Here is a 27,055-nt window from a genome sequence, read left to right on the forward strand (position 1 = left end):
TGAGACTAATTATTTGTAACTAAAATGATTAATTCATAAATAATGTAACTATTAGAGATGAGCGAACTTACAGTAAATTCGATTCGACACAAACTTCTCGGCTCGGCAGTTGATGACTTTTCCTGCGTAAATGAGTTCAGCTTTCAGGTGCTCCGGTGGGCTGGAAAAGGTGGATACAGTCCTAGAAGACTCTTTCCTAGGACTGTATCCACCTTTTCCAGCCCACCGGTGCACCGGAAAGCTGAACTAATTTATGCAGGAAAAGTCATCAACTGCCGAGCCGAGAAGTTCGTGACGAATCAAATTTACTGTAAGTTCGCTCATCTCTAGTAACTATGTGTGGGATGGAATAGAGTTGGAGTGGGGCAGTTGCCCATAGCAACCAATCAGATTCCTTCTTTCATTTTTCAGAGGCCTTTTTAAAAATGAAAGTAGCGATCTGATTGGTTGCTATGGGCAACTGCATGCTCTTCCTCTGCACAGGTTTTGATAAATCTCCCCCATAGCAGTGACTCCCTTCACCTCTTTGCTCTCCCCAGTAGCACGTGTCCTTATCACAGTGTTTCCCAACCAGGGTGCCTCCAGCTGTTGCAAAACTACAACTCCCAGCATGCCCGGACAGCCGAAGGCTGTCCGGGCATGCTGGGAGTTGTAGTTTTGCAACAGCTGGAGGCACCCTGGTTGGGAAACACTGCCTTAGCAACTGAGCCAACATTAAAAAGTATACACAACCTATTGACAACTAAATAACAATTGTCGCGCATGCGCAGGCCCGTTTCTAGTTTTGCAACAGCTGGAGGCACCCTGGTTGGGAAACACTGCCTTAGCAACTGAGCCAACATTAAAAAGTATACACAACCTATTGACAACTAAATAACAATTGTCGCGCATGCGCAGGACCCATCGGATGTTTTTATCTATTTTTTTTTTTTTATTTGAGCGTGATGTAAAGTAAGGCATCGGGGCGGCTGGGGTATACTGCGCACGCGCGAATTCTACTCTTCTGTAAAAAAAAAAAAAAAAAGAGTATCGCGCATGCGCGGACTACGTCCATTGACTCACGTGGAAAGGAAGTAGAATGTTTTGCATCCAGGCGGCCCGACTACAGTGTGAAGGTTCCTGCGGGTCAGTGTCGGCTCCAGGTTCGGGTGTATAAGTGGGTGCGGGGCTGACTCAGGGCAGCTGTGTTCACCTGGTAACATGTCAGCGGGGTGCACAGCTTCCTGTTAGCATTGCCATGGTAGACATGTACGTCTACCGTGCAAAACTACAACTCCCAGCATGCCTGACATCTGAGGACATGATGGGAGTTGTAGATTGCAACAGCTTGAGAGCCACAGGTTGGGGAAGACTGTTTTGCAGCAATTTTACCCAACTTGTGTTTCTCCAGCCAGTGCAGAACTACAACCCCTAGCATGCCTGGACAGCCGAAGGCATGATGGGAGTTGTAGTAATGCAACACCCTGAGTGCCACTGCTCTAGCTATTGCAAAATTACAATACCCAGCATGCCTTCGGTTTTCAGGGCATGCTGGGAGTTGTAGTTTGCAACAGCTTGAGAGCCACAGGTTGGGAAGCCCTGTTCTGTAGCAATTTTACCCAACTTGTGGCTGTCCGGGCATGCTGGGAGTTGTAATTTTGCAACAGCTGGAGGCACCCTGGTTGGGAAACATTGCTCTAGCTATTGCAAAACTACAACTCCCAGCATGCCCGGGAATGCTGGGAGTTGTAGTTTTGCAACAGCTGGAAGCACCCTGGTTGGAAAAAACACTGCTCTAGCTATTGCAAATTTACAACTCCCAGCATGCCTTCGGTTCTTGGGGCATGCTGGGAGTTGTAGTTTGCAACAGCTTGAGAGCCACAGATCGGGGAGCACTGTTCTGTAGCAATTTTACCCAACTTGTGGCTCTCTAGCTAAGTGTTTCCCAACCAGGATACCTCCAGCTGTTGCAAAGCTACAACTCCCAGCATGCCTTCGGCTCTCAAGCCATGCTGGGAGTTGTAGTTTGCAATGGTGGAGATCTTGTATGGCTGGAAACACATCTGGTGGCAGAAGATGGGACTATGGCACAGAAGTAGTTGTGGCCCCTCAGCTGCTCAGTAGTGTAATTGGGGATAACTTTGTAAAATAAGTGATATACACTTTTGTTTTATACTTTGAATGCACATTCACATAGAGGGAGATTTATCAAAACCCGTCCAGAGGAAAAGTTGCCCAGTTGCCCATAGCAACCAATCAGATCTCTTCTTTCATTTTGCAGAGGCCTTGTTAAAAAAGAAAGATGCGATCTGATTGGTTGCTATGGGCAACTGGGCAACTTATCCTTTGCACAGGTTTTGATAAATCTCCCCCATAATGTTGTGGCATATTGCTTACGTCATATTGCGATGGGTGGGGGTCCACCCTGGCTTATTCTGTGCACAGCTGGCAGTATATACCATAAGGGTCTGATAGAGATGGGACCTCCATCTGTCTCTACTACTGGGCCCCTCGTTCCTGGTCGTCCTGGTTGTGGCGGGCTGTAATGTGTTGTTTTGTTTATTGTGTTTTTTTTTTGTAACGCCCATAGACATGAATGGAAATTACATAGACCGCTTACCTTGCAGTGCCCTCCTTCTTCCTTTAAAGGGGTACTCCGGTGGAAAACATATATATATATATATATATATATATATATATATATATATACATACATACACACACAGTGTGTGTGTGTATGTATATATATATATATATATATATATATATATTTTATTTATTTTTTTTAATCAACTGGTGCCAGAAAGTTAAACAGACTTGTAAATTTGTAAAAAAAAAAAAAAAGAATTTCCTCTGTAACATACAGCTGCTTAAAAGTACTAGAAGGGTAAAGATTTTTTTAATAGAAGTAATTTACAAATCTGTTTAACTTTCTCGCACCAGTTCATAAAAAAATAAAGAAATAAATAAAAATTTCCACCAGAGTACCCCTTTAATTTTGGGCCAAAATTAACTTATTCCATATTCACAGGATAGGGGATAAGTAGCTGATCGGGGGAGGGGTCTGACCATTGGGGCCCACCACAGTCTCTGGGACCCCGGCACTATCAGCGTGTTGTCTGCCGGTAGACGACATGCACTCCGTTCATTTCTATGGGAGCGCCAATGATGCCAGAGAGCTGTACTCTTATCTTTTCGGCACTCCCATAAAAATGTATGCAGTGCCGACACGCCCCCTCCCGTAGACATGAATGGAGGGGGCGTGGTGTGACATCACTAGGGGGTGTGGAAGAGACATCACGGCCTCGACACAAAATGATCAGAATGCTGGAGTACCCCTTTAACTAGTACTGCAGCCCCTTTATCCTATGTAGGAAGCCCTGTAAGTACCGATAGGTAGAGGGGGCTATTCATATAGTTTTAGTTTACGCTTCTTATTTTTCAGACAGTGGGATCTCGTGTCTTGGCAGAAATTCTGAATGGCTTCCTGTCTCATCTAGACATCCGCATTTTCCCTAAGAATTTAAGATATTGGACACTTACAAAATGACTATTCAGGTAAGAGAGCATTGCTCAATCTACTGAATTACAAGCATTCCGAAAGTCTTCATTAGAGATGAGCGAACTTACAGTAAATTCGATTTGTCACGAACTTCTCGGCTCGGCAGTTGATGACTTTATCCTGCATAAATTAGTTCAGCTTTCCGGTGCTCCGGTGGGCTGGAAAAGGTGGATACAGTCCTAGGAGACTCTTTCCTAGGAATGTATCCACCTTTTCCAGCCCACCGGAGCACCTGAAGGCTGAACTAATTTACGCAAGAAAAGTCATCAACTGCCGAGCCGAGAAGTTCGTGACGAATCGAATTTACTGTAAGTTCGCTCATCTCTAGTCTTCATACCCTCTCGCTTGTTTATTTCGTTATGCTGCGTCTTTGAGCTAAAAAAATAAATAAAATAAAAACACGTTTCCACCAATCATTCTGCACTCCCCACTCACACATTCAGTACCCCCATAATGATAAAGTTAAAAAAAATCTTTGCTAATCTATTTGACACGAAAAACTAAAATCTTGCAGTAACATAAGTATTCAGACCCTTTACTTAGGACTTTGTTGAAGCCCCCCTTGGCAGCGATTTTTATTAGAGATGAGCGAACTTACAGTAAATTCGAGTCGTCACGAACTTCTCGGCTCGGCAGTTGATGCCTTTTCCTGCATAAATTAGTTCAGCTTTCCGGTGCTCCCGTGGGCTGGAAAAGGTGGATACAATCCTAGGAAAGAGTCTCTTAGGACTGTGTCCACCTTTTCCAGCCCACGGGAGCACCTGAAAGCTGAACTAATTTATGCAGGAAAAGTCATCAACTGCCGAGCCGAGAAGTTCGTGACGAATCGAATTTACTGTAAGTTCCCTCATCTCTAATTTTTATTATATAGGCACCATTGCTGAAAGTGTCTCTCTCATGTAGGCAACTCCTTTTCTGTATAAACTGTCTGCTCTCTCCACCAACCATAGTAGAGGATCTGTCTTCCTTTGGCGGACCCAGCCAGTACATATTTTACATGGACTTTTATTTGCTTGAAGGATCAGTATGTAAAACATATTTGTAGCTTCTACAGCAGGGGTCTCAAACTGGTGGACCTCCAGATGTTGCAAAACTTCAACTCCCAGCATGCCCGGACAGCCAACGGCTGTCCGGGCATGCTGGGAGTTGAAGTTTTGCAACATCTGGAGGGCCACCAGTTTGAGACCCCCCCCCCGTTCTACGGCCATCGGCTGTCCGGGCATGCTGGGAGTTGAAGTTTTGCAACATCTGGAGGGCCACCAGTTTGAGACCCCCGTTCTACAGGCTTATAATTTATGGGTAGCATCAGCTTCAGCTGTTGTCCCTGATGGTTTCTTAGGCCGGGTTCACACCACATTTTTGCAATACAGTTCCTGTATCAGGTTTTTGATTTAGAATAAACGGATTTGTCAAAACCGGACTAAAAACGTGTGTACAAATTTTAATCCGTATACGGTTTGAAAAATGATGTCCGGTTGCATCCATTTGTTAACAAAAAAACTTATATGTTTTTAACTTTTTATTCCATTATGAATAAAGTTTCACTTGTTTGATTGAAATTCCAAGAAAAAAAAAACTATGCAAAGTCAAAAAATGTACGGTGAAAACCGGATGGAACCGTGCGCACGTATGGTTCTGTACGGTTCACGTTGACTCCCATGTTTAAAAAAAAAAAAAAAAAAAAAAAAAAATGTGTTCAATACGCTTTTTCACCCGGACCAAAAAACCGTTGTTGGCTACTGTTTTGGGAACGGGGGAAAAAACTTACAAAACCGTACAGGATGCAAAACGGACACAACCTGATGCATCGTTTGGTATACGGTTTTCAATGGAGAGTCAATGCATACGGTTTTCAATACGGTTCCGTACGGTTTTCGTATTGAAAATGTATACGTGAACTGTATTGCAAAAACGTGGTGTGAACCCAGCGTTAAAGGGGTATTCCAGTGAAAAACTAATGTTTTGAGTTCAACTGGTGCCAGAGGGTAACCAGATTTCTAAAGTACTTCTATTTAAAAATATTAATCCTTCCACTACTTATCAGCTGCTGTATGCTCCAGAGGAAGCTTTCCAGTCTGACCACAATGCTCTCTGCTGACACCTCTGTCCATCTCAGGAACTGTCCGGAGTAGGAGAGGTTTTGCTATGGGGATTTGCTAATGCTCTGGGTGGCGGCAGAGAGCACTGTGGTCATACTGGAGAGAGCTATACAACTTTCTGTAGTGTACAGCAGCTGATAAGTACTGGAAGGATTAAGATTTTTAAAAGGAAGTCATTTACAAATCTGTATAACTTTCTGGCACCAGTTGATCCTGCGTACCCTTTTAAACCAGATCGGCAACCTGTCAGGTCCCAGGGCCAGTGTGTGGGGACACCAGGGACTTAACAGGCTGCAGATGGTCTGACAGGTGCGGAAAGCAGCATTTTAATGCTGTTATGTGCACTTGTTTGTGTGACTGCTTTTCAGTCATGGAGGAGTGGACATGGTGGCTTCAGTGCTAGTCGGGCACTCCAACCGTCAGGGTTGGTTGATAGTAGAGATGAGCGAACTTACAGTAAATTCGATTCGTCACGAACTTCTCAGCTCGGCGGTTGCTGACTTTTCCTGCATAAATTAGTTTAGCTTTCAGGTGCTCCGGTGGCTGGAAAAGGTTGATACAGTCCTAAGAAAGAGTCTCCTAGGACTGTAACCACCTTTTCCAGCCCACCGGAGCACCTGAAAGTTGAACTAATTTATGCAGGAAAAGTCAGCAACTGCCGAGCCGAGAAGTTCGTGACGAATCGAATTTACTGTAAGTTCGCTCATCTCTAGTTGATAGCATGACAGCAGAAAGAAGTTTATTTAATATAAATTTTTTTTAGTTCTATACAGCATTGCATAGACCTGTGTTTCCCAACCAGGGTGCCTCCAGCTGTTGCCAAACTACAACTCCCAGCATGCCCGGACAGCCTTTGGCTGTCCGGGCATGCTGGGAGTTGAAGTTTGGCCACAGCTGGAGGCACCCTGGTTGGGAAACACTGGCATAGACGATAGAATAACATAGTCAGAATGCTCCCCACCTGGCAGGTCCTGGGGCCAATGGGGGAGATTCATCAAAACCTATCCAGAGAAAAAGTTGCCCAGTTGCCCATAGCAACCAATCAGATCGCTTCTTTCATTTTTTGAAAAGGCCTCTGAAAAATGAAAGAAGGGATCTGATTGGTTGCTATGGGCAACTCAGCAACTTTTCCTCTGGACAGGTTTTGATAAATCTCCCCCAATGTGTCTAGGACCAGGAGCCTGACAGGTTCTCTTTTAAACCTTTTTGTTTTTGTATAGGGTCCCATTACATTCCAGGATGTTGCTGCGTCCTTTACAGAAAAACAATGGATGCATCTGGAGGACTGGCAGAAGGAGATTTACAAGACTGTAGTAAAAGAGATACATGAAGCTATAATATCCCTGGGTGAGTCTGGAGATGGAAAGGTTTGCTCAGTGTTATAATACTTGGTTGTAGTAACTCACTGCTTTGCACAACAAATAATCACTTGGTTTTCTTTTAAAAGAATCTGTCACATCTATATCATGACCAGAATGGCAGACATGGGCTAATAGGAGATAACACAAAGTGACACCTGTCTCTTATCCCATGGTTGGTTGCTTGGCTTCTAGCACTGATCCTTGTAAATCAGTTGTACAGAGGGGGGGAGGGAGAATGCTTGCATGCTGCAGCTCAGCCTGGCCTATATGACTTGCAATTGCATGAAGTGGAATCTAAAGCAAAAAAAAAAAAAAAACAGATCTACAGTGCTGCTGTAGGTTTCTTTTAATTCAGTGTCCCCAGTGACTTTAACAGTTTAATATAACACTTCAGAGTAATCAGGACAACGCGTTTCGGCACACACTTATGCCTTCCTCAGATCTGTGTAAGAACACCTCCCAGTGTGAGCAATGTTTTGTTTCTCTTTGGCTACACAGAGATACAAGCCACATCGCTCACACGGGGAAGTGTTTTTACACAGACCTGAGGAAGGCATAGATGTGTGCCGAGTAACCGTTCAAGTCTGTGGTAACTGTATTGAAGAAAACCTACAGCCGCACCTCCAGTAGATTGATATGTTATTTTTTGTTTGAGATTCCGTTTATCTGTTGATCCGCAACCTTGGAGGTTTCGGATGGGGTTGACAGCTGTCAGGCCCCCTCCCATAGGCTTGCATTTAGGGGGCGGAGCGTGACGCCACACGGGGGCGGAGCCGTGACGTCACAATGCTCCGGCCCCATGATCGACAGTAATCAGACCTGGAGCGAACATTCTTCGGGGACTGATTTTTAACTGGGTGCGGCGTGCAAGATCACGGGGGTCCCCAGCGGTGGGACCCCCACCATCAGACATCTTATCCCCCTATCTTTTGGATAGGGGATAAGATGTCTTGGTGCCGGAGTACCCCTTTAAATGCCCAGACTCTTCTGACCTTGCCCCAACAATCAGCACAATGGGTTCTTCTAAGCAGTTGTCTAGAAAACTGAAAATAGTTGACACTCACAAAGCTGGAGAAGGCTATAAGAAGATGGCAAAAGGTTTTCAGATGTAAATATCCTCTGTTCGGAATGTAATTAAGAAATGGCATTCATCAGGAATAGTGGAAGTTAAAGCAAGATCTGGAAGACCAAGAAAAATATCAGACTGTACAGCTCGCAGGATTGTGAGAAAAACCATTCAAACCCCACGTTTGACTGCACAATCCCTCCAGAAAGATCTGGCAGACACTGGAGTTGTGGTACACTATTCCACTATAAAGAGATACTTGTACAAATATGGTCTTCATGGAAGAGTCATCAGAAGAAAACCTCTTCTACGTCCTCACCACAAAAATCAGTGTTAGAACTTTGCAAATGAACATATAGACAAGCCTGATGCATTTTGGAAACAAGTTCTGTGGACCGATGAGGTTAAAATTGAACTTTTTGGCCGGAATGAGCAAAGGTATGTTTGGAGAAGAATAGAAACAGAATTTAATGAAAAGAACCTCTGTCCAACTGTTAAGCATGGGGGTGGATCAATCACGCTTTGGGGTTGTATTGCAGCCAGTGGCATAGGGAACATCTCACGAGTAGAAGGAAAAATGGATTCAATAAAATTTCAGCAAATTTTGGATGATAACTTGATGCCATCTGTGAAAAAGCTGAAGTTAAAGAGAGGATGGCTTCTACAAATGGATTATGATCCTAAACACACCTCAAAATCCACGGGGGATTACATCAAGAGGCGTAAACTGAAGGTTTTGCCATGGCCTTCACAATCTCCTGACCTCAACATAATAGAGATTTCTTGGCTGTCTGTCACGCACTGCTCTTTTAAGGTCTATCCATAGATTTTCAAAGAACTGGAAGACTTTTGTAAGGAAGAATGGGCAAAGATACCTCAAACAAGAATTGAAAGACTCTTGGCTGGCTACAGAAAGCATTTACAAGCTGTGATACTTGCCAAAGGGGGCAGTACAAGATATTAACTCTGCAGGGTGCCCAAACTTTTGCAGAAGCCATTTTTTTGTTTTCTGTTATTCTGAATGTGTAAATGATGGAAATAAAATCTAACTTTTGTTGACATATTATAAGAATGTCTAATCTGTAATTTGAAAAGTGGTGGATAAAATCCAGGAAAACAGGAATTACCATACGGCGCTTTTACTCCTTGGACAGATGCAGGCAACAGTCCATATGACAGGTTAGTTCTTTATTGTGCTCAATATGCTCATTATGCACAATAAAGAACTAACCTGTCATATGGACTGTTGCCTGCATCTGTCCAAGGAGTAAAAGCGCCGTATGGTAATTCCTGTTTTCCTGGATTTTATCCACCACTTTTCATTGCCCATCCAGCGACCGAGAGGAACCTGGAAAGGAAACCGTGGCTGCTGACCTCCATTTCTTCCTGCAAGTCTATATGCCTGCTGAGGTGTTGTGCTCTTAGCACAACACGATGTGGTAAGCCTTCAATTTTTGTGCACATTGAAGCCACTCTGCTATACCGTCCACACTAGGAGCGCACCTTGTTGTTTTTTGTCTTTTTCACATTAATCTGTAATTTGATGCCTTTTGGAGATTTTTCCATCTTTCCTTGGCTTCTTTATGGACATTAACCCCTTCAGGACGGAGCCCATTTTGGCCTTAAGGACCGGAGCGTTTTTTGCACATCTGACCACTGTCACTTTAAACATTAATAACTCTGGAATGCTTTTAGTTATTCTGATTCCGAGATTGTTTTTTCGTGACATATTCTACTTTAACATAGTGGTAAATTTTTATCGATACTTGCATCCTTTTTTGGTGAAAAATCCGTAAATTTGATGAAAAATTTGAAAATTTCGCATTTTTCTAACTTTGAAGCTTTCTGCTTGTAAGGAAAATGGATATTACGAATACATTTTTTTTTGGTTCACATATACAATATGTCTACTTTATATCTGCATCATAAAATTGACGTGTTTTTACTTTTGGAAGACACCAGAGGGCTTCAACGGTCAGCAGCAATTTTCCGATTTTTCACAAAATTTTCAAACTCAGTATTTTTCAGGGACCAGTTCAGGTTTGAAGTGGATTTTAAGGGTCTTCATATTAGAAATACCCCATAAATGACCCCATTATAAAAACTACACCCCCCAAAGTATTCAAAATGACATTCAGTCAGCGTTTTAACCCTTTAGGTGTTTCACACGAATAGCAGCAAAGTGAAGGAGAAAATTCACAATCTTCATTTTTTACACTCGCATGTTCTTGTAGACCCAATTTTTGAATTTTTACAAGGGGTAAAAGGACAAAATTTTTACTTGTATTTGTAGCCCAATTTCTCTCAAGTAAGCACATACCTCATATGTCTATGTAAAGTGTTCGGCGGGCGCAGTAGAGGGCTCAGAAGGGAAGGAGCGACAAGGGGATTTTGGAGAGTACGTTTTTCTGAAATGGTTTTTGGGGGGCATGTTACCTTTAGGAAGCCCTTATGGTGCCAGAACAGCAAAAAAAACCCACATGGCATACCATTTTGGAAACTAGACCCCTCGGGGAATGTAACATGGGATAAAGTGAACCTTAATACCCCACAGGTGTTTCACGACTTTTGCAAATGTAAAAAATAAATAAAAAATTTCGCCTAAAATGCTTGTTTTCCCAAAAAAAATTTATTTTTAAAAAGGGTAATAGCAGAAAATACCCCTAAAAATTTGAAGCCCAATTTCTCCCGATTCAGAAAACACCCCATATGGGGGTGAAAAGTGCTCTGCTGGCGCACTACAGGTCTCAGAAGAGAAGGAGTCACATTTGGCTTTTTGAACGCAAATTTTGCTCTGGGGGCATGCCGCATTTAGGAAGCCCCTATGGTGCCAGGATAGCAAAAAAAAACCACATGGCATACCATTTTGGAAACTAGACCCCTCGGGGAACGTAACAAGGGGTTAAGTGAACCTTTATACCCCACAGGTGTTTCACGACTTTTGCATATGTAAAAAAATTTTTTTTTTTTTACCTAAAATGCTTGTTTTCCCAAAAATTTTACATTTTTAAAAAGGGTAAAAGCAGAAAATACCCCCCAAAATTTGTAACACAATTTCTCCCGAGTACGGCGATACCCCATATGTGGCCCTAAACTCTTGCCTTGAAATACGACAGGGCTCCAAAGTGAGAGCGCCATGCGCATTTGAGGCCTAAATTAGGGATTGCATAGGGGTGGACATAGGGGTATTCTACGCCAGTGATTCCCAAACAGGGTGCCTCCAGCTGTTGCAAAACTCCCAGCATGCCTGGACAGTCAACGGCTGTCCGACAATACTGGGAGTTGTTTTGCAACAGCTGGAGGCTCCGTTCTGGAAACAGTGGTGTACCAGACGTTTTTCATTTTTATTGGGGAGGGGAGGGGGGCTGTGTAGGGGTATGTGTATATGTAGTGTTTTTTACTTTTTATTTTATTTTTTGTGTTAGTGTAGTGTAGTGTTTTTAGGGTACAGTCACACGGGCGGGGGGTTCACAGTAGTTTCTCGCTGGCAATTTGAGCTGCAGCAGAAAGTTTGCGGCAGCTCAAATTTGCAGCCGGATACTTACTGTAAGCCTCCGCCCATGTGAGTGTACCCTGTACGTTCACATTGGGGGGGGGACATCCAGCTGTTGCATAACTACAACTCCCAGCATGCCCATTGGCTGTCGGTGACTGCTGAGAGTTGCAGTTTTGCAACAACTGTAGGCACACTGGTTATGTATCACTGAGTTTGTGACCTAACTCAGTGTTTCACAACCAGTGTGCCTCCAGCTGTTGCAAAACTACAACTCCCAGCATGTACGGTGCATGGTGTACGGTGACTGCTGAGAGTTGTAGTTTGCAACAGCTGGAGGCACACCGGTCGTGAAACACTGAGTTAGGTAAAAAAAAACTCTGAGTTTCACAATCAGTGTGCCTTCAGCTGTTGCAAAACTACAACTCTCAGCAGTCACCGACAGCCAACGGGCATGCTGGGAGTTGTAGTTATGCAACCAGCAGATGCACCACTACAACTCCCAGCATGCACTTTAGCTGTTTGTGCAAGCTGGGAGTTGTAGTTATACAACAGCTGAAGGTACACTTTTCCATAGAAAGAATGTGCCTCCAGCTGTTGCAAAACCATAAGTCCCAGCATGCCCATAAGGGAATGCTGGGAGTTGTGGTGGTCTGCCTCCTGCTGTTGCATAACTACAGCTCCCAGCATGCCCTTTTTGCATGCTGGGAGCTGTTGCTAAGCAACAGCAGGAGGCTGTCACTCACCTCCAACGATCCAGACGCTGCAGGTCAGTCCCGCCGCCGCAGCTGCTCCTGGGGCCCCGATCCCAACAGGGGCGCCGGGGATCGGGGTCCCCAGCACCGGGGGTCGTCTTCCCGCACCCGCTCACGTCCTCCGGAAGAGGGGCGGGTGCGGGAGTGACACCCGCAGCAGGCGCCCTGATTGGTCGGCCGGTAATCCGGCCGACGAATCAGGGCGATCGTGAGGTGGCACCAGTGCCACCTCACCCCTGCAGGCTCTGGCTGTTCGGGGCCGTCAGAGACGGCCCCGAACAGCCAGTAATTCCGGGTCACCGGGTCACCGGAGACCCGATTGACCCGGAATCGCCGCAGATCGCTGGACTGAATTGTCCAGCGATCTGCGGCGATCGCCGACATGGGGGGGCATAATGACCCCCCTGGGCGATATGCCGGGATGCCTGCTGAACGATTTCAGCAGGCATCCGGCTCCGGTCCCCAACCGGCTAGCGGTGGGGGCCGGAATTCCCACGGGCGTATGGATACGCCCTCGGTCCTTAAGGACTCGGGATTCAGGGCGTATCCATACGCCCTATGTCCTGAAGAGGTTAATACAAATTTTTACCTGGGGTGCCCAAACATTTGATCCCCACTGTAAGGAGAGAGTTTTTGTAAGTATATCAGTAGGGCTCTAAAGAGTTATTCCTAGGAATTGTGGGGGCCAATACCTTGCTTTAAAGGGGTACTCCGTGTGAAAAAAAAAAATATAAAATTATAAAAAAAAAAAAAAAAATATATATATATATATATATATATATATATATATATATATATATATATATATATTATAATTTTTTTTTTTTAAATCAACTGGTGCCAGAAAGTTAAACAGATTTTTTAATTACTTCTATTAAAAAATCTTAAGTCTTCTTCTAGTACTTATCAGGTGCTGTATGCTCGACAAAAATTCTTTTTCTTTTTGAATTTCTTTTCAGTCTGACCCCAGTGCTCTCTGCTGACACCTCTGTCCATTTTAGGAACTGTCCAGAGCAGGAGCAAATTCCCATAGCAAACCTATCCTACTCTGGACAGTTCCTGATACGGACAGAGGTGTCAGCAGAGAGCACTGTGGTCAGGCAGAAAGGAAATTCAAAAAGAAAAGAACTTCCTGTGTAACATACAGCAACTGATAAGTACTGGAAGGATTAAGATTTTTTTTAACCAGAAGTAATTTACAAATCTGTTTTAACTTTCTATCATCAGTTAATTTAAAAAAGAAATAAAATAAATGTTTCCAGTGGAATATAACTTGTATAACTCCCTTCAATCAAAATGGAGAGACGGTTTCACTTTGGAAATGGGGTTGGTTTTCCTAATATAAGATGATCATTTATTGGATACCCTATAATCTGGAATATCATGACCCGATAGGACACTGTTTTTCAAACAGTGTGTCTCCAGCTGTTGCAAAACTACAACTCCCAGTATGCCCGGACAGCCTTTGGCTGTCCGGGCATGCTGGGAGTTGTAGTTTTGCAACAGCTGGAGACACACTGTTTGAAAAACACTCCCATAGGACCATATGGCACCCCAACCGTATTATACATTGTCACATGCAAAAGTATTAATGCCATTGTCTTTGCAGGTTACACCATCATTAATCCAGAGATTGTCTTTAACGTTAAGAAAGCAAATGAATCCTCTGTTCGTGTAAACAGTCAGTCTGTAGAGAAGAATACAGGCACCAGAGGTGAGTGAGGGTCTAATGGGGGTCCTCAGACAGGCACTGGGCACTTGCTTGAAGGGGTTTCATTAAATCTTTGGGTGGAACTTTAATAGTGTTCCTGTCATTCCCATGTGGCAGAGACACTGTAAAAGTTTTAATCAGTTTTGATGGTCTATTCACACGGCAGAACTTCCACATGCGGATTCCGCATCAAAATAAAGCCCAATAGACTTGAATGGGATTCCGCACTGCCATTCACACTACAGAATTCCAGCATGTGGATTCCATACAAGCCACAAACCACCCAAATGAATGCGGATGTATGATGAATATACCCTGATGTATGATGAATATACCCTGAGTGTTCAGACCCCAGCAATCTTTAGAATGAGCCGGGAACAGCATGTGGTTAGGCTGTTTTCACACTATGGAATTTCAGAGCAGAATTCAGTTTTGATACTCCACTAGGAAATTCCGGCGCAGCAGAGTCCCATTGCTGGCAATGGTATTCCACTGCACAGTGCACACTGTGGACTTTCCGCCCAGAAAATCCCCTCCAAAAACAATGTCACCAGAATGTTAAATAACGCTTCGCAGGCATTTGCGTCTATAGGGACATCAGTGTCTGTGCAGTTCTTAGGCTGCCCCCCGCAATCCGACCGGAGATTCTGTAGTGTGAAACTGGCCTTATGTTCTTCAGTCTCCGTCTCACTGCACCAGACGAGCTCCATTTTAGAGAAAAGTGCCAGCAGGGTCACCCCCCACTAACCTGAATATACAGGTAGATAATGCGGGTCACCCTGTTTCTAACGGTTCTATGATGGTGAAAATTAGCACAGCTTTTCAGGAGAAATTCATGTTGTTGATGATCAGTGTTGAGCGCGAATATTTTGAATATAGTGATATATATTCGTAATGACGACTATTCATTTATGCAAATATCGGCACTTCCAGACTGAACACTGATCCCTAGCTTCTTTTAGGTGGAAGATCTAATTGCGCATGCGCGTTATGCGAATTTCATTACAAATTTTCTCATGAAAAAATTTTAATAAAAAAAAGAACGAATATTCGAATATGGCCTCTGCCGCTCATCACTATTGTCGATATGGTAATTCCTTCTTCTGCCTAATGGAGGCAGATGCTCTTGTATGTACAACGCTTTCTCCTGCCCGCTCATCACCCCCCTCATGGAGTGAGAGTCAAGTAGTTATGAATATTCATGATATTGGGGGGGGGGGGGGGGGGGGGGGGGGGAAGGAAGCGTTGCACATAAGCGGCCGTTTATATTGCGCAGAAGAAGAAATTACCATATTAGCAGCAAGATTGATTTCCCCTGTACGCTTGCACCGATTTTCACCGCAAACCGGCTACTTATTAAAGAAGTCTCATGCCAGTATGTACAGAAAAAACTTATCCCCTATCCACAGGGTAGAAGGTAAGTTTTATATCGCAGTGGGTCCGAGCGCTGTGGCCCCCACGATCATCTGTACAGAGGCCTGGGTCTCAAACAGAATGGCGCATCACACCCCCCTGCTCGAAGCGGAGTGGCACATCACACCCCCCTGCTCGAAGCGGAGTGGCGCATCACACCCCCCTGCTCGAAGCGGAGTGGCGCATCACACCCCCTCCATATAGTTTTATGGGAGAGCCGAAGATTGCTGAACGGCTCTCCCATAGCGATATATGGAGGTGGCGTGGTGGCCCCCGCTTCGGGCGGGGGTGATTGACACGCCACTCTGCGGGGAGCCGGGGCCCCGTACAGACAACCGTGGGGGGCCACAGCATTCGAACCTCCTCAATCTAAAACTTATCCCCTATCCCTTAGATCGGGGATAAGTTTTTCCTGTACATACCAGCATAAGACTTCTTCTTTAATGCTTTAATGCCGTTATTGTCTCCCCAGTTGAGAATGGTTGATAACAGGGAACAATAAATTACATTCTGCTCATGGTGAATTATATTGCATGTTTGTTTTTGTTTTTTGTTTTTTTTTCTGTAGACCTTCCAGATATTTTACTGAGGGTCAAAGATGAACATCTAGGAGAAGCCCCTCCTGGTACAGAGAAACAGCAGAATGTCGCTCAGCCCTCAACATGTGAGTGTTCCCATTACAAGCAAAGTAGGTTTATTGGGGGTCACTTTTTAGCATTATATAACGTCCTGTAACGTGTAAAATTTTTTTTTTTTTTTTTTTCAGCCTCTTTGTTAAATGTTACAGAGCTGGATGCAACGCGAGAACAGATGCCCAGCAGTGAGTATACAGAAACTCAGACCTATTTGGCCACATGTGACTCCCGGTGCTCCGTCAGCTAACTACATCAGTAGCTGTGGCTCAGGTCTCGCTGGCATTTTGTGACAGTCTACCGGTCTATAGTCCGGGCTGTTTAGCTCACAGAGCATTTTGTAGTCTGGATACAATTGTATTAGTTTTTTTTTTTTATCAGAGAGGAGAACTAGCGAAGTACAGGGTTTTGGTCTTTAAACATAAGCCACGATGTTCTTACTCACAATGTCTTGAATTTGGCTATACCCCTAGACTAGACTAGTTTTTTTCCAAACATTGTGTCTCCAGCTGTTGCAAAATTACAACTCCCAGCATGTCTGGACAGCCTTCGGCTGTCAGGGCATGCTGGAAGTTGTAGTTTTGCAACAGTGTTTGGAAAAAAACTAGTCTAGGGGTATAGCCAAATTGACACAGTATTAGGTAATTCTTAAAGGGGTACTCCACACTCCTAGACATCTTATCCCCTATCCAAAGGATAAGATGTCAGATCGCTGGGGTCCTGCTGCTGGGGACCCCCGGGATACCGGCTGCAGCACCCACATGTACGGCTTCAACCTCACACCGGCAACGCTGGAGGCTTCGGATCCCGACCACAATGGCGGAAGAGCGTGATGTCACGACTTCGCCCCGTGTGACGTCACACCCCGCCCCCCTCAATGCAAGTCTATGGGAGGGGGCGTGACGGACCTCCCATAGACTTGTATTGAGGGGGCGGGGCGTGATGTCACACCGGGCGGAGTCGTGACATCACGCTCTTCCGCCATTGTGGTCGGGATCCGAAGCCTCCAGCGTTGCCGGTGTGAGGTGGAAGCCGGTATCCCGGGGGTCCCTAGCAGCGGTACCCCAGTGATCTGACATCTTATCCCCTATCCTTTGGATAGGGGATAAGATGTCTAGGGGTGCGGAGTACCCCTTTAAAAGGAGAAGCGTTTCGTATTGATGACTCCTGCCTGTTGTCTAAGGCAGATTAGGTATAGTTGTCAAAAGCTGATTCCAATGGAAACGGTCTAATGCCACTTTTTTGTCCAGTGGTGGCTTCTGGGCAATTGAAACCACAGAGCACCCCAGAAGTAGGTGCCCTGTAAGCTGCTTATTTTTGGGACACCCTTCTAGCACATTGTTTTGCCGATTTTGTATAGTGGAACATAAATGGAGCTTAGTATTTAAAGAGGGAATAACACTTTTTTTTATTTATTTTTTTTATTACTATTTTTTTCTTCATGATTTTTTTTTATAGGTTCCCAACCAAAAAAGGGTAATGGATTTCCAATCAAAATTGAACAAGAAGCATACTCAATTGATGAGTATAATAGTACAGGAGGGGATAAGGAGCCTTCCCCTTCAAGAGGTAAGAAGGTCAGTTCTGTCCAACATAAGGCTACATTCTCACTCCCTAACATCTAATCCTAACCCGTAACGCTCCAAATCCTAACCCGTAACGCTCCAAATCCTAACCCGTAACGCTCCAAATCCTAACCCTTACCGCTCCTAATCCTAACTGCGATCAGCAGTGAGAAGGGCTAAGAGCGCTGAGCTCAGATCACATTCGGCTAGGGATCACAGTTTCTTTTTTTCTCTTCACCGGCACCTACGGAATCTCTGCCGTATGCATAGGGCCGTATTCTTCTATCCGTCCTTCACCTCCATCATTATAAGAAATCCCTGTCCAGTCTTCTGCCGTTCCCCTCCCCAGTACTGGCCTTCAGTGTAATGTAGGGTTATATGGATGGATGGTAGGTCCAAAAAGCACATCACTACTGAAGTTTTATGTTTATTGAATCCACGTATATATATTGTACAGACTACAGCCTTATCAAGTATGAATCTGAGGAGGAAACAGACACAGAGGACGATTTTCAAGGTAATATATTTTTTAAATGCTTGAGTGTATAATATAAAGAGATACCTGTGTATAGATATATTTATATATTTATCTAGGCTGTGATGGTTGACCTTATGGAAGTTTTTCCCATATGTGCAAGGAATCTGTGGAGCTCAGCCAGAGTGACCATTGTGTTAATGGTCACCACGCTTACCATGGCCCCTATCCCCCTTAGTTTGAGGATTTGGCCACCTCTAGGAAGAGTCCTGGTTGTTCCACACTTCTTCCATTTGAGAATTATAGAGGCTTTTGTGATCTTGGGAACTTTTAGTGCAGCAAAAATATTTTTGTTCTCTTCTCCAGATCTGTATCTCCAAAAAAATCCCATCTCTGAGCTCTACAGGCAATTATTTCCACCTCATGCACTAATTTTTTCTATAATATGTATGGTCATATGTGAGATCTTATATCAGAGGTCTCAAACTCAAATTATCTGGGGGCCACTGGAGGTAGAGGCTGGGTGAGGCTGGGCCACATGCGCCCCTCACATATAATGCCTCCATCTTGCGCCCCTCCCATATAATGCCCCCATCATGCGCCCCTCCCATATAATGCCCCCATCATGCGCCCCTCACATATAATGCCCCATCATGCGCCCTCACATATAATGACCCTCACCATCCACCAGCAACACCCCCCACCAGCAGTAGCCCCCCATCATCCACCAGCAACACCCCCCTACACCCCTGTGGTAATAGCATGAGCTGGCGGATGATGGGGGTGCAAATGCTTGGTGGGGGGTGGCATTAGGTAGGCAGCAGTTTCCCCACATTAGGAAGGTAGCCATTGCACAGATTCCCCACACTAGGTAACTAGCACAAATTCCCCACATTAGGTAACTGTAGCACTTCCCCACATTAGGTAGCCTTAGCATAGATTTCCCACACTTGGTAGCTTTAGCACAGTTTCCCCCACACTAGGTAGCTTTAGCACAGTTTCCCCCACACTAGGTAGCCTTAGCACAGTTTCCCCCCACACAAGGTAGCCTTAGCACAGTTTCCCCCCACACTAGGTAGCCTTAGCACAGTTTCCCCCCACACTAGGTAGCCTTAGCACAGTTTCCCCCCACACTAGGTAGCCTTAGCACAGTTCCCCCCACACAAGGTAGCCTTAGCACAGTTTCCCCCCACACTAGGTAGCCTTAGCACAGTTTCCCCCCACACTAGGTAGCCTTTGCACAGTTTCCCCCACACTAGGTAGCCTTAGCACAGTTTCCCCCACACTAGGTAGCCTTAGCACAGTTTCCCCACACTAGGTAGCCGTAGCACAGACTCCCCACACTAGGTATCCATAGCACAGACTCCCCACCTGGACTGCGCTACTTACATCTGCCTGCAGGGACTTCCTGGCAGAGGTGTGCGCTATAAGTTACATCACTTACAGTGTGCACCTTCGCCAGGAAGTCCTCGCAGGCAGATGTAAGTAGCAGTTTAGTGATTGGCAAGACTGGTTGCCCTGTCATATGTGCACCGGGTCCCATTTAGCAGTGTTTGCCAAAGTGTGTGAAGTCTTCCGGCATTTAGCCCTGCTTACCCGAAGCAGGGCTAAATGCCCAAAGAAATCACCTGCCCGGTGCCCAGAACTGCATGTCCTGGGCGTCGGGCGATACAAATTACAGATCCCTGGTGCGGGCCGCAAAATTTTGTTCCGGGAATTTGAGACCCCTGCCTTATATAGACAGGGCTGGGTCTCTCAATGTCCTGTCCCATCACCTGAATTTACCACAGGTGACTCCAATAAAGATGTAAAAACATCTCAGAAATGATCGATATATGGGAGGAGCCAGAGCTTCATTTCTAGTGTGAGGGGCCCATTTACATGGCAATATATATTTTCTAGGCAGACATTCCGTGTGCAGCAGGCGTTGACTCAATCAGTTGGTGCTGGGATTGCTCAGACATGTGCCTTCTGCATAGACAGCAATGCATTTCAGAGAAGATTCAGCTAAAACATGAGTCCAAAAATTTAATTTCCGTAAAAACTTTTTCACCAGTGAAATTTTGCCATGTGCACCGTGCAGCAGAAAACCATCAAAAACAATGGGAGGCTGCTGTACCCAATTTCCAAGCTAAATTTTTCCACAGGGTTCCGCTCGGACATTCCGCCATGTGATTGGACCCATATAGCAAAGGGCCTGAATACTTATGTCCTTGCTAAATTTTTCCTTTTTTAATAAATTTTGAGAATGTTTCTAACATTTTTTTTTTCTCTTTGTCATTATGGGGTACAGAGTCAGGATTGATAGGGGGGAACTTGAATTTATTTTAACACAAGGCTGCAACATAAAAAAAGTGAAAGGGTTTAAAGGGGTACTCCGAAACTGTTCCGAATGCTGGAGCTGGCGCCGGGAGCTTGTGACGTCATAGCCCCGCCCCTTCATGACGTCACTCCCCGCCCCCTCAATGCAAGTCTATGGGAGGGGGCGTGACAGCAGTCACGCCCCCTCCCATAGACTTGCATTGAGGGGACGGGGTGTGGTGTCATGAAGGGGCGGGGCTATGACGTCACAAGCTCCCGGCGCCAGCTCCAGCATTCGGAACAGTTATTTTTTCCAAACGCTGAGCAGCGGAGTTCCCCTTTTTAAAGACTGTTAAAAAGCTATAAAAAATATAATGTTCAGTGAGTATTCAATTGTTTGCATCTTGTATCACAGCCTTTTCTCTTTTTTGATAGCGGTTATTGTCAAAGAAGAAGAGGAGTTTGGCCTTGTGAGTGATGACCACAGTCAGCAGGAAGAGTTATTAGGACATCCCAGGCCAGGTAAGCGTTTCTACCTGTATGATTGCCCAACATTAAAATAGATTTGTGATGGAGACACAGTACAAGTATAAATCCAGCTTGCCCGACCCTGGTCTGCGAGGCTCCATGGATATGATTGACAGCAGACTGTGATAGGTCTTCCACTTCTTCTATTAAGGTGAATAGATAAGGGGTTAAAAAAAAGGTGTAAAAATGCTCCAATATCCCTCCTCCCCTTGAAGGGGGCAGCAGATAATAGAGAGGGGTCCCTGCTTGGAACCATTGCTATCAGCCGTCATTCTGTTACTGCCGCCGCCCATGCATTTCATCAGTTTGAGTTGCTCGGTCTAGTTGTGTATGTGACATTTCTGAATTGTAAAGTTATGTAGAAACCATTTCTTCTGTTTTTTATTATTATTTTTGTTAGATTTGTCAGACTGGAATGATGGTGATCAACAGAGTGGTGAAGATTCCTCATCTGTAAGTCGCGAAGTGCCTGATCTTCACATGGTACAAACTGGTATTTACAGATTTTATTTTTGCGACCTGTACTTAAAAAAAATCCCCTTTATTCTGGCATCTGGTATTCCGAAAATTCTGTTAACACTGCAGTTCTGGAGGGAATAAAACTGGGAGAGAGTCTGAAACTTTACCACGGTATCTAACTCAGCAACTACACTTGGCTTTATCTATTACGGCTTCTCTTTTTACTGGAGGTACAGTATATCCTATAAGTAACTCCACCCCCACACTAGAGAGAAAATATATATATACAGTATATCCTATAAGTAACTACACCCCTCACATTATATATACAGTATCTCCCATAAGTGAGTCCACCCCTCACATTATATACAGTATATCCCATAAGGGAGTCCACCCCTCACATTATATATACAGTATATCCCATAAGGGAGTCCACCCCTCACATTCTATATACAGTATATCCCATAAGTGACTCCACCCCTCACATTATATACAGTATCTCCCATAAGTGAGTCCACCCCTCACATTATATATACAGTATATCCCATAAGTGACTCCACCCCTCACATTATATACAGTATATCCCATAAGTGAGTCCACCCCTCACATTATATATACAGTATATCCCATAAGTGAGTCCACCCCTCACATTATATACAGTATATCCCATAAGTGAGTCCACCCCTCACATTATATATACAGTATATCCCATAAGTGACTCCACCCCTCACATTATATACAGTATCTCCCATAAGTGAGTCCACCCCTCACATTATATATACAGTATCTCCCATAAGGGAGTCCACCCCTCACATTATATATACAGTATATCCCATAAGTGACTCCACCCCTCACATTATATACAGTATCTCCCATAAGTGACTCCACCCCTCACATTATATATACAGTATCTCCCATAAGTGAGTCCACCCCTCACATTATATATACAGTATATCCCATAAGTGAGTCCACCCCTCACATTATATACAGTATCTCCCATAAGTGAGTCCACCCCTCACATTATATATACAGTATATCCCATAAGTGAGTCCACCCCTCACATTATATATACAGTATATCCCATAAGTGAGTCCACCCCTCACATTATATATACAGTATATCCCATAAGTGAGTCCACCCCTCACATTATATATACAGTATATCCCATAAGTGACTCCACCCCTCACATTATATATACAGTATATCCCATAAGTGACTCCACCCCTCACATTATATATACAGTATATCCCATAAGGGAGTCCACCCCTCACATTATATATACAGTATCTCCCATAAGTGACTCCACCCCTCACATTATATATACAGTATATCCCATAAGGGAGTCCACCCCTCACATTATATATATAGTATATCCCATAAGTGAGTCCACCCCTCACATTATATATACAGTATATCCCATAAGGGAGTCCACCCCTCACATTATATACAGTATATCCCATAAGTGACTCCACCCCTCACATTATATATACAGTATATACCATAAGGGAGTCCACCCCTCACATTATATACAGTATATCCCATAAGGGAGTCCACCCCTCACATTATATATACAGTATATCCCATAAGTGACTCCACCCCTCACATTATATACAGTATATCCCATAAGTGACTCCACCCCTCACATTATATATACAGTATATCCCATAAGTGAGTCCACCCCTCACATTATATATACAGTATATCCCATAAGGGAGTCCACCCCTCACATTATATATACAGTATATCCCATAAGGGAGTCCACCCCTCACATTATATATACAGTATATCCCATAAGGGAGTCCACCCCTCACATTATATATACAGTATATCCCATAAGTGACTCCACCCCTCACATTATATATACAGTATATCCCATAAGTGACTCCACCCCTCACATTATATATACAGTATATCCCATAAGTGAGTCCACCCCTCACATTATATATACAGTATATCCCATAAGTGACTCCACCCCTCACATTATATATACAGTATATCCCATAAGTGACTCCACCCCTCACATTATATATATAGTATATCCCATAAGTGAGTCCACCCCTCACATTATATATACAGTATATCCCATAAGGGAGTCCACCCCTCACATTATATACAGTATATCCCATAAGTGACTCCACCCCTCACATTATATATACAGTATATACCATAAGGGAGTCCACCCCTCACATTATATACAGTATATCCCATAAGTGACTCCACCCCTCACATTATATATACAGTATATCCCATAAGTGAGTCCACCCCTCACGTTATATATACAGTATATCCCATAAGTGAGTCCACCCCTCACGTTATATATACAGTATATCCCATAAGTGACTCCACCCCTCACATTATATATACAGTATATCCCATAAGTGAGTCCACCCCTCACATTATATATAGAGTATATCCCATAAGTGAGTCCACCCCTCACATTATATACAGTATCTCCCATAAGTGAGTCCACCCCTCACATTATATATACAGTATCTCCCATAAGTGAGTCCACCCCTCACATTATATATACAGTATATCCCATAAGTGACTCCACCCCTCACATTATATATACAGTATATCCCATAAGTGAGTCCACCCCTCACATTATATATACAGTATATCCCATAAGTGAGTCCACCCCTCACATTATATACAGTATCTCCCATAAGTGAGTCCACCCCTCACATTATATATACAGTATCTCCCATAAGTGAGTCCACCCCTCACATTATATACAGTATCTCCCATAAGTGAGTCCACCCCTCACATTATATACAGTATCTCCCATAAGTGAGTCCACCCCTCACATTATATATACAGTATCTCCCATAAGTGAGTCCACCCCTCACATTATATACAGTATATCCCATAAGCGACTCCACCCCTCACATTATATATACAGTATCTCCCATAAGTGACTCCACCCCTCACATTATATATACAGTATCTCCCATAAGTGACTCCACCCCTCACATTATATATACAGTATATCCCATAAGTGACTCCACCCCTCACATTATATATACAGTATATCCCATAAGTGACTCCACCCCTCACATTATATATACAGTATCTCCCATAAGTGACTCCACCCCTCACATTATATATACAGTATCTCCCATAAGTGACTCCACCCCTCACATTATGTATACAGTATATCCCATAAGTGACTCCACCCCTCACATTATATATACAGTATCTCCCATAAGTGACTCCACCCCTCACATTATATATACAGTATCTCCCATAAGTGAGTCCACCCCTCACATTATATATACAGTATATCCCATAAGTGAGTCCACCCCTCACATTATATATACAGTATATCCCATAAGTGACTCCACCCCTCACATTATATACAGTATATCCCATAAGTGAGTCCACCCCTCACATTATATACAGTATATCCCATAAGTGAGTCCACCCCTCACATTATATACAGTATATCCCATAAGTGAGTCCACCCCTCACATTATATATACAGTATCTCCCATAAGTGAGTCCACCCCTCACATTATATATACAGTATCTCCCATAAGTGAGTCCACCCCTCACGTTATATACAGTATATCCCATAAGTGAGTCCACCCCTCACATTATATATACAGTATCTCCCATAAGTGAGTCCACCCCTCACATTATATATACAGTATATCCCATAAGTGACTCCACCCCTCACGTTATATATACAGTATCTCCCATAAGTGACTCCACCCCTCACGTTATATATACAGTATATCCCATAAGTGAGTCCACCCCTCACATTATATACAGTATCTCCCATAAGTGAGTCCACCCCTCACATTATATATACAGGATCTCCCATAAGTGACTCCACCCCTCACATTATATATACAGTATATCCCATAAGTGAGTCCACCCCTCACATTATATATACAGTATATCCCATAAGTGACTCCACCCCTCACATTATATATACAGTATATCCCATAAGTGAGTCCACCCCTCACATTATATATACAGTATATCCCATAAGTGAGTCCACCCCTCACATTATATATACAGTATCTCCCATAAGTGAGTCCACCCCTCACATTATGTATACAGTATATCCCATAAGTGACTCCACCCCTCACATTATATATACAGTATCTCCCATAAGTGACTCCACCCCTCACATTATATATACAGTATATCCCATAAGTGAGTCCACCCCTCACATTATATATACAGTATATCCCATAAGTGACTCCACCCCTCACATTATATACAGTATATCCCATAAGTGACTCCACCCCTCACATTATATATACAGTATATCCCATAAGTGAGTCCACCCCTCACATTATATATACAGTATCTCCCATAAGTGAGTCCACCCCTCACGTTATATACAGTATATCCCATAAGTGAGTCCACCCCTCACGTTATATATACAGTATATCCCATAAGTGACTCCACCCCTCACGTTATATATACAGTATATCCCATAAGTGAGTCCACCCCTCACGTTATATATACAGTATCTCCCATAAGTGACTCCACCCGTCACATTATATACAGTATATCCTATAAGTAACTCCACCCCCACACTATAGAGAAAATATATATATATACAGTATCTCCCATAAGTGAGTCCACCCCTCACATTATATATACAGTATATCCCATAAGTGAGTCCACCCCTCACATTATATACAGTATATCCCATAAGTGACTCCACCCCTCACATTATATATACAGTATCTCCCATAAGTGACTCCACCCCTCACATTATATATACAGTATCTCCCATAAGTGACTCCACCCCTCACATTATATATACAGTATCTCCCATAAGTGACTCCACCCCTCACATTATATACAGTATATCCCATAAGTGACTCCACCCCTCACATTTTATATACAGTATATCCCATAAGTGACTCCACCCCTCACATTATATATACAGTATAGCCCATAAGTGAGTCCACCCCTCACATTATATATACAGTATCTCCCATAAGTGAGTCCACCCCTCACATTATATATACAGTATCTCCCATAAGCGACTCCACCCCTCACATTATATATACAGTATCTCCCATAAGCGACTCCACCCCTCACATTATATATACAGTATCTCCCATAAGCGACTCCACCCCTCACATTATATATACAGTATATCCCATAAGCGACTCCACCCCTCTCATTATATATACAGTATCTCCCATAAGTGAGTCCACCCCTCACATTATATATATAGTATATCCCATAAGTGACTCCTCCCCTCACATTATATATACAGTATCTCCCATAAGTGACTCCACCCCTCACATTATATATACAGTATATCCCATAAGTGACTCCACCCCTCACATTATATATACAGTATCTCCCATAAGTGAGTCCACCCCTCACATTATATATACAGTATTTCCCATAAGTGACTCCACCCCTCACATTATATATACAGTATCTCCCATAAGTGAGTCCATCCCTCACATTATATATACAGTATCGCCCATAAGTGACTCCACCCCTCACATTATATACAGTATCTCCCATAAGTGACTCCACCCCTCACATTATATATACAGTATCTCCCATAAGTGACTCCACCCCTCACATTATATTTACAGTATCTCCCATAAGTGACTCCACCCCTCACATTATATACAGTATATCCCATAAGTGACTCCACCCCTCACATTAT

At 43.8% G+C, this 27,055-nt stretch overlaps 1 protein-coding gene across 3 annotated transcripts in view; it reads left to right on the top strand.

The window, feature by feature from the left end:
- The first annotated feature begins 1,001 nt into the window (after positions 1-1,001).
- LOC130294562 (uncharacterized) overlaps positions 1,002-27,055 on the top strand; it is a 52,506-nt gene continuing 26,452 nt past the window's right edge. The window contains exons 1-10 of one of the 3 annotated variants that reach the window (XM_056544565.1): positions 1,002-1,125; positions 3,425-3,537; positions 6,861-6,987; positions 13,925-14,029; positions 16,008-16,103; positions 16,206-16,259; positions 17,530-17,640; positions 18,094-18,153; positions 20,848-20,934; positions 21,341-21,423. In XM_056544565.1, coding sequence (XP_056400540.1) covers positions 3,526-3,537; positions 6,861-6,987; positions 13,925-14,029; positions 16,008-16,103; positions 16,206-16,259; positions 17,530-17,640; positions 18,094-18,153; positions 20,848-20,934; positions 21,341-21,423 — 735 coding nt within the window. In that variant the 5' untranslated portion in view covers positions 1,002-1,125; positions 3,425-3,525. The remainder of the gene's footprint in view (positions 1,126-3,424; positions 3,538-6,860; positions 6,988-13,924; positions 14,030-16,007; positions 16,104-16,205; positions 16,260-17,529; positions 17,641-18,093; positions 18,154-20,847; positions 20,935-21,340; positions 21,424-27,055) is intronic. The other 2 variants (XM_056544567.1, XM_056544566.1) reach the window with 2 other exon arrangements.

This window comes from Hyla sarda, chromosome 10 (assembly GCF_029499605.1).
Source record: "Hyla sarda isolate aHylSar1 chromosome 10, aHylSar1.hap1, whole genome shotgun sequence".
NCBI classification, from domain to species: Eukaryota; Metazoa; Chordata; class Amphibia; order Anura; family Hylidae; genus Hyla; species Hyla sarda.